General features: G+C 31.2%; 1 protein-coding gene across 1 annotated transcript; it reads left to right on the forward strand.

Annotated features, from left to right (window-relative positions):
• Positions 1 to 1,382: 1,382 nt before the first annotated feature.
• On the forward strand, positions 1,383 to 7,925 carry LOC134710446 (putative amine oxidase [copper-containing]). The gene is made up of 5 exons (XM_063570805.1): positions 1,383 to 1,400; positions 2,402 to 2,494; positions 3,166 to 3,217; positions 4,127 to 6,072; positions 7,499 to 7,925. Exons 1-5 carry the CDS (start codon positions 1,383 to 1,385, stop codon positions 7,802 to 7,804), a joined length of 2,415 nt encoding a protein of 804 aa, XP_063426875.1. The 3' UTR covers positions 7,805 to 7,925.
• The last annotated feature ends 1,589 nt before the right edge of the window (positions 7,926 to 9,514 follow it).

The raw sequence follows: 9,514 nt of genomic DNA on the forward strand, positions 1-9,514 counted from the left end.
ATTAAGATAACATTTTTAATGTTATGGATTCCAAGTATATTGTGCGGCAAGCCAAAATTGACTAATGTAAGTATAATTTGTTTTTTCTTATTTCAAATTTTAAATAAAGAATACAATGTAAGATGAAATTGGAAAATAGTGCAATAACAGTATTGTGTGACAAATAGGGGTTTCAACTAGTTCCTCATACTTCAATTTTACATGAATAAGATAAACGGTTGTTGCAAGTGAGAAAACAGTCTACCAAAATCTGAAGTACATAACACAAAAAAATGGAATCTGCTTCACTTTTAAAAAATTTAAACATAAGAAAAATAGTTATTTTATGTTGTTCAAAGAAATAAGAATCGGCAAGAGTAAAATATTTCGACAATGATATAAAACATAACATCAACAAGGGAAGATAATTGCCGAATCAAGAAGTTATTTAACAAATTATAAAAATGGCTTTTCCTTAAATTCTGTTAACATGTAACATTACAGTAGGTTTATGTAAATCTTGAAAATGAATCTAGTTGTTGACAAAAGAAAAAGAAACCAATTGAGGATTACAAATTTGAACGATAATAAATGTAATTCCTTTCATGATTTGAGTTCTGGTTGTTCGTACTTTTTTTATATTATACCAGGACTTTACACATCGATTATCAAACGGCAAAACAGGTACGGATAATTGTATATTACTTCCAAAAGGTTAGATTACTGCGATAATGTTTACAAAAACCTTGAATAACATCATAAGGACTTAATTCACAACTTGTCAGTCAACATTTTATCTGTCTTTATATGGAGAAGATCAATATTTAATTTCAAAATGTCTTCCTCAAATTAAAATCTCACTTATTTGGAAAGCTGGAAAACAGAAACATTTTGAGCATCAAAATTCAAAAGGATGTTATTATAACTGATCGAAACGGCTGAAAGTGTTGCAATATTGATACTATTCTAATTACATAAGTCTTTTAATTATAAACAAAACGAACATTATGGATAAGACAAATGAAAAGAAAAACTGCAAGAGCATCTTATTGTATCCATAATTTTTAGTTGACATGTTTTGTCAATCTTTAGATTTATGTGTAGTGGGCTTTGTCTTTTTCTTTTGCTAAAGTGTTACCTTCACATTTGACTCATAATTTTGAATGGCCCATTGGTATCGTTCTGTTAAGAGAATTCCTTATGCCTCGTCTGTTATAATATGGGATATAAAGACCCTTATAATGTAAAACCACGAATACCAGTGGGACTAACATTATGAATGTGTAATGTAATTTAAAAACTGCCTCAAGATGTGCTTTAACACATCATCTTTAACAAAAAATAAATTGAAAATATTGTTTAAATATTTTCAATGATTTGAATATATTGTAACAGTCAATAATATGCCTCGACTGTTAGATGTAATATACAGACGGTATAAAGCCTTCAACCACGAATACTTGCCTCAAGGTAGGCATAAATACATTTCTTTTACAAAAAAATTAATTAATTTTATTGTTCTTGTTTTAAATGTTACAAGATTTGTATAAATTATAACGGTTATTGTTTTATTGTTAATATGTTACAGTTTGGCTTGTCGCACTCCACCACCGAACTGATAAAGTACAACAACATCCATTTTGAAACGTAACAATTTTAGCTTAAGTAGCGGTCTCTTAAAGTGAGGAAAAAATGGAAAATTTAAAAAAAAAAATACCGAAATGATATCAAAATGATAAAACATGAATAGGTATAAAACTATTTGGACTGCATTATAAAGACAATAAAAGTGTATTTTGACATACTAACGATATAAGAAATCGGAAGTAAACGGAGAAGCTTCTCGACATTTTCACGTTTTTCACGTTGCTAATTCGCCAATACACTTTTATTGTCTATTTAAAGTTACAATGAAACATAACAATAAAGTTTTGAGATCTGATCGTCACAAGTAGAAGACGTTATAAGTACCGTCAACTCAAAACAAAAGATTCCATTTTCTTTTTACTTAAACATTTCATTTTTAAAGTTTTGCATATATCTAACACAATTCACATTGATAATGATATTTTTATGAAAATTTTAGATTGCTGTATGTATAACAAATAATCATGTTTGCTGACAATTTCTATATAAACAAAGATTTCAAAATGTAATATAAAATTGGAATATCCAACGACGACACCATTGTTATTAACTTAAGATTACTGACATCAACAAAAACACTTTGTCTTATTATCTAGAACATAACAAAATTTTAATTATGAGTATCATTTCGCGACGAACTAAGAAAAAAATATTATATTCAGAGAAACGCGCAAAAAATATTAAGTTACAATACATTACATTAAAGTACAATTATTGTCAAAGGTTAAGTAATTCAATGTCATGCATGAATAAAGTTTTGTTATTTATTTGACAGGGAATAAAAGAGCACTTATTTGACTATGCATCAATACCAACAGAACCAGACACGAAACTTGGATTTGAATATATAATAATCATTAAGAAGAATGTATATTAAGTAAATTTATGACAATAAAAAGTTTAAAGAATTCATTTAGTTTACACAAAACTCGTTAATGTGTCATTATAAACTACAACAAAAATTAGATTAAAATTGATTCATTAGAGACGTGTATACGTATGAAAAAGAAAAATCAAAACATACATAATGATATTTTTTTTTAAAGTAAAATCGAAAAAAAACCCAAAAGAAACGTCTGAATCAGGTGAATAAAGGAATTGAACATGAGATGAAATAAATAAGTGGAGCAGGAACTGCTTCACATGGTTATGTACATAAATTGGTATAAATGTCGGGAAATCGAGTCATTACTAGGCTAAATTTAAAGTGTTTTGGTAAGGTTTTCTTTGTCTTTACTCTTTGTCTTCCACGTCCAATTTGTTTGGCCATAAGATTTTAGTTTTCCGCCTCCTTTTTCAGTTCGTAATTTCTACATCAATAGTGAAGAAGATGGAAAAAAAGAAGCATATAGTACTAAATGTTGATTGATTGATTGATTTTTTATTGATTACTTTAAACACTTTTTAATATAGTGTGGCCGGAGCACCAACAGAGAACTTGCCTGTTCTCTTTTGTGCAAAAGTATGATGACGTAATTGTTACGCCATATCTAAAAATTGACAGTTCACATAAAATGCAATATTTTGATATTGTTTCAGGCATATGGAGGGATATGTGACAATCTATTCTACAAATGGATGCCCAAGTCAGGCAAGTACAAAATACATACTTACGATCGACAAACGTAAGCGGTTTATTATGCAATATTGAAAGTAGGTATTCAGTTCATGCAGATACTGAACTATCATTTGTTGCAAAACGAATAAATTGACTCTGACATTTTGTACAGTATGCATAAACCTTCCAAGAATAGAATTGATATTTACTCAGTAGTGTTCCGTTGTTCAAAAGTCATATATCGAGTGAGAGAAAACTTATCCGGGTTACAAACTAACATTGAGGGAAACACATCAACTATAAGAGGAAAAACAAAGGAACAACAGAAACACGATTGTGCAACAAAAACGTTTTAAGACAAATGGTGGGTTGAACCTGATTTTATGGATAGACGTCCCGCTTATATGGCGTTAACATAGTAGAAGTAGTGTTAAAATGATAACGCTACTGAACGGAAGTATAGTTCAACTAAACGCAAGAATACTAATTATAGATAAACGCCAAAATAAATGATATGATAATCACATGTAAACCGAACTAACAACGAACATCTCCCATTTACGACAGAAAGCACAGGATATCACAAACAGTGACGTATTTTAGCAACGAATATATAATCTTGAAATTCATGCAATTTTTGTCACAACACTAGCCCAAACAATTATCATGATAATAACGGTATTAAAAGGAGGCTATTTTAAATAAATGCTTTGACGACCTCATAGTATTTGGACAAACACAATAAATCAGTTCAGCCTAAAATACATATCTACTTAAGATATGTCTTTACCAACTTAAAAATGCTAATAGAGTGGTTGCAAATGTATTAAGACTGTGAGGTCGTTGATATAAATAAAAATTAGAATATTGAGTCGGTCTATCAATTTTAACCCAATTCTAACCGTGAATTGTCACAATAATTTTTTTTATTTCTTTTTACAGCCAAGAAAACTATTCCAATATGTAGTCGTAAATCAAGCTTATATGGTAATGTGAACTTGAAGGAAAGTATTAAACCATCTGTTTTTCGTGATTTATCAAAAAAGGAAATCGAAGGTCTGCTTGAATACCTTTACAACCGTTCAGATTTAAACCTAACAATCGCAGATAAAGCAGCAATTAATGCGAACTATGTTTTTATTTCTGAAATATTTTTGCCACCGAAAAGAGACGTATTGGAACATTTAGACACAGGTTGTGTTCAGCCTCGACGTGAAGCCCGTGTGATGATTTTCAGAGGCGCCATCTCCAATCCAGATGTAATAGAAATTATTGTAGGTCCTTTGCCAAACCCGACTGGTTATCGGTATGTTCCTTACCTACCAAAGTCTATTCCATTTATAAATCGTCCAATTGACGTTTTTGATTTCAGCATCAAGCCATTGCTTGAAAAAATTGACAAAGTTGCCGGAAAAATGCTTTATGAATTATACGGTGGACGGTTAGTGGACTGTAGTGATCGGTGTTTGTCTTTCAATGTCAATAGTCAGCTGACCACTCCACTGTCTGGTGTCAGAAAACGTTTATGGTTTAGTTGGTTACAACAGTTCACGGAACATTTTTTGTTACGGCCGGTAGATTTTGCAATTCTTAGAGAAGTAGAGGATAACGGTAATGATAAAATAATCAAAGTTTGGTTTGATGGATCACTATTCAATAGCCTAGAGCAAACAGTTGCGTACTACAACACATACAAGGCATATATCGTTAAGGTACCTTATCCAACTAGCGATACGAAAAATGACCGCACTGTAAATTCAAGAGGCAAACCATCGTTTAATAGACCTCTAAAAGACCCATCACAAGTATCTCCAGATGGGATACGTTATAATATCAACGACAGACATGTTTCATATACGTACTGGGAGTTTGATGTTGGAATGTCGGTTTTCTACGGACCACGACTAAATGATATTCGCTACAAAGGTGAACGTATTGCTTATGAAATAAGTCTTCAAGAACTTGCCACTTTTTATTCTGGAGATAAACCACAGGAACATGTACTTAATTTCTTAGACACTACCTGGAAGATTGGTGCTTTAGCAAAATATTTACATCCGGGTGTTGATTGTCCAAATGATGCAACTTTTATAAGTTCCTCTTTTAAAGTTGATACACAAGATAAACCCCTGATTAATGAGCGAGCTTTTTGTTTATTTGAGTTCAACACTGGCATGCCTCTACGTCGCCATAATGGTTACTTTAAGTATCTCCATCGGTTTTACGAAGGAGTTGCAAATGTTGCGTTGATCCTCAGGACCATTCCTACGATTGGCATTTATGATTATGTCATTGATTTTATATTTTATCAAAATGGTGTCATGGAAGTAAAAATAACACCTACTGGAATAGTGACAAGCTCATGGCATGACCATGACAACCCGTACAGTTTTCAAGTTGATAACAATCTGATGTCGCCATTACATCAACATTTGTTTAATTTCAAAATGGACCTTGATATTAAAGGTACAAGCAACAGATTCGAAACAATCGACATAGAACCGGATGTTGTTGATAACGTATGTCACAAAAAACTAGGGGCTAAAATTGTTCAGAATAGATTCATCAAAAGATTAAAACAGACGGAACTTGAGGCGGCTTACAAATTTAACTTTGATTATCCGAAGCTGCTAACATTTGTCAACAATAACAAAAAGGACAAATTCGGAAATTTACCAGGATACAAATTGTTAAATAAAGGTATGACTAAGGTGATGAGACCGCCAAATGATGGAAACAACCTAGCCGTAAGCTGGTCCCAGTACCAACTAGCGGTCACGAAATACAAGGACAGTGAACCATACTCTAGCTCGGTATATACCCATTCAGATAATCCAGTAATTAATTTTCAAGAATTTATCGACGACAATGAGAATATTGTAGATGAGGTAAATATGTTCAATTGATTTTTTTGCATTTTAAAGGTACATTTTCCTTCATTATCGACTATCATACCCAGGGATACTTGCCCTCGCACACTTGTTGATGTTCTATTTCATTTTTTCTTTTTTTTTGAAAGTTGAATTGTTTCAAATATACATTATATATGAGGGTACGGAAATATATGTCGTGTTTACTGATACCTATATCATACATTCTTTGATGATTTCAAACCCTTTTTAACTTATTTTGACAGTTATCAACAGTTTAATTATATCATTTTGGTCTTTTGTGAATACATAATTGCCTCAATGTGAATAATAGTGCATCTACTTTTACATTTAAATGATAATAATATAAAAAAAAATACTAATGATTATGTGCATTTAAGGTGATATATCACACTTCAGGGAGATAATTCTGTAAACATCAGATGAACGTTTTCATTGCGTTCTATTGTTAATGAAAGGATAGTAAAAAGGCTATCAAAGATCAAAATTAGTGTTTTTCAATCTGCTTTTTATATCTCAAGATTTTTTTCCAAAAGAAATGTTGAAGTTTTCTGAAATATTTGTATTTTTGTCCAAGTAAAATATTTGTCATTTTTTTTGTAATTTTTTGTTGTGTGTCAATGTTAAACTTAACAGTGTCAACTTTTCAGCAACACAAATATAACGATTTTATCGAATAGCAACATATTGAAATAGTACTATTCATTTTTTTTTATCTTAACGACGTGAACATTCACAATTTACACAATGAATTAATTGATTGGTTGATTGATTAGTTTGGTAGAAGAATGTATAATATATCATTTTAGCCTTATTTATATGCATTTCAATTTTGTTATTTGATTGGGCTTTTTTATTCAAGCGTCCTTTGACGAGCCTTTTATATTCGTTACACGAGTCTGACGTTAATAAATTAAAACCTGAAGTATATGCTCATTATACTCATAATCCTAGTAAAAGTAATCTTTGACAATTAATCGAAAAAGATTAAAAATATATTGAGGTGACCTCGGTTACAGATCAAACGTTAATATCAACGCTGTGTCTCGCTCTATTTATAATTTCGATTCTTTCTTTTTTTTCATAGGTTGCCTTCAATTTTTCTTATCTTAATCGATTAACGAAAATCGAACAATGGTACATAGCTGGAGCCTTAAATTTGAAAAAAAACAACAATCCTGACAATGTAAAAACAAACCCAACAAAAAACCGATACACTCGAATTATCAGAATTTAATAGGAATTGTACGAAAACCCATGCATATTTCTGATGTAAGATGTTATTTTAGAATGCTGTAAGTTACACACTTATACATGATAAATGGGGAGAACGGATAAGCTGTTTAACCATTCAACTTTTCTAATGTAAGTAAATCAAGTTGTATATTATGATTTGATTTGAATGCTATATATGTTTTTACAGGATCTAGTTGCATGGGTTACAATGGGTATGCATCATGTTGTACAGAAAGAGGACTTACCTGTTACGCACACACCTGGTCAATCGCATAGTACCTTCTTAATTCCATTTAATTACTTCGATGAGAGTCCTGGTATGTCAGCGGGAAATGCAGTACGCTTAGATCCATTAGATCTTAATGACAAGACGAAGACGGTGAAAATCGACCGACTTGGAACCAAGAAGAGTGATGTCGACTGTATACCTAAAAGAACTTATTATGATGCAGTATTGAAGAAAAATCCGTGTCTTGCTATTGAGTGTTTATAACCATAGATATATAATTAATAAATGATGGTCGTGTTTCCTGTATTCAAGTTCACGCTAACAAATTGTCTTTTCTATAAGTAAAAAGATATGGGGCTTCTAGTTAATGTCAATGTGACAGCAACCAGACGACTGCGTGACCAGACTAAAAAAGTGAAGAAGACACATTAATTTGTAGAAAGTAGGGTTTTTACAAACGTTTTATTAGTCCATGACCCATATCAACGCAATATGATTTGTTGTGTTATAAACATGGAAATACATGACTTATATTCCATTTGGCTTATTCAAGCAAATTTGTAGAATGGACGTTTTATGTCAAACGTTAATAAAATCTTTCGTACCAAGTGAACATTGATTTCTTTTCATACGTATATATCAAAACTTTCAAAATAAATGACATATAGAAAACAAAAATATGAAAAGTCGAACACTACCAGTAAATGTCAGTGAAAAAAACCCTGAAACCAACAATACCGATTTAATAATTTGTTAAGTGTACTCCTGATGACTATTCGTGTTGCATAATACGTGTTAATGCTTTCATTTGACAATTTTGTATGATTTGCACTTAGACAACTACCCACCAACGTGAAAGCATATGGATTGTTTCAGATCATTTTATTGTTAGACATAGTATGTTGTATCTTTTTATATATCTGATGATTACGATAATTGATGAAGATTTTCAGAAGCTTCAATAATTAAAGGCAACTGGAGTATACCGCTGTCCGGAAGTCACAAATCAATTAAGGTGGTATGCGTGTCTTTCGCCATCTTGGATTGTAAAAAACAGAGAATCTAAGGTCCATATTTTCTATCAAGTTAGCAAAATTTGATGCAGGAATGCAGAAATTTAATGTGAATTTTCATTTAAAAGAACCAATTTATAAGAATATATACAAGTGTAGATTAATTTTGGTTGTTTTTGAATATTTTAAAATTGGCATTTTAAGGGGAGGTAACTCTATAACAGTGCATTTTCTGAAGGACTCTACATGAAATTTTCCTATTTTGTCTTTTAGCCGAAAAAAACGTACGGTGACCCTATCTTTTCTTTTGATATTCTCAAAGCATTGTCTGAAAGCAATCTTTTCCTAACTTATTTTACAATTCTATCATGTTGGTTAGTTTCTATTCACAAAATGGTGTTTTTTCCTGTATAATCCATACAAAATTTGTCATTTTGTCACAACCTGTAGCTTGAGAAAATGCACGATGACCTATCATTTTTATAATATTTTTGATTATGTATCAATAGATACTACATTTTGACAAAGTATGAACAAATTCTATCATTTTTATTTAAGACTCCCATACCACCTTAAGAGAAAAAAAATTCGGGTTAAATGTTGATCATATCTCAGGAGCAATGCCATCATATATATAAAAAAAATTAAAGAGATGTAAATAATTACATCATAGATACCAGGATTTAAATTTTGTATTTTCGACAGACGCGCGTTTCGTCTACAATAGACTTGTCAGTGACACTATACGACGGGGTTTTAACAATAATGGGATACTGTGCAGCATGCACTTTTAAGCAAAACTGAAACCGTATAACTAGCTATAACAGTACTTTGCATGCAAAAAATGATAATAAATCCGAATGACCAAATATAGCACACATAATCCATAGTTCGTCGTAAAATAAATTGATAATTTGTCATTATTGGTTCACTTGCGTTTTATATTGACTGATCCTGAATG

The sequence above is a fragment of the Mytilus trossulus genome, chromosome 3, assembly GCF_036588685.1.
Source record: "Mytilus trossulus isolate FHL-02 chromosome 3, PNRI_Mtr1.1.1.hap1, whole genome shotgun sequence".
In the NCBI taxonomy this organism is placed as follows: domain Eukaryota; kingdom Metazoa; phylum Mollusca; class Bivalvia; order Mytilida; family Mytilidae; genus Mytilus; species Mytilus trossulus.

Bases quoted from the DNA above. Each gene is read 5' to 3' on its own strand.
- LOC134710446 (XM_063570805.1), top strand. The intron at 2,495-3,165 runs GTATATTAAGTA...ATATTGTTTCAG, and splicing joins TAATAATCATTAAGAAGAAT to GCATATGGAGGGATATGTGA. The intron at 3,218-4,126 runs GCAAGTACAAAA...TTCTTTTTACAG, and splicing joins CAAATGGATGCCCAAGTCAG to CCAAGAAAACTATTCCAATA.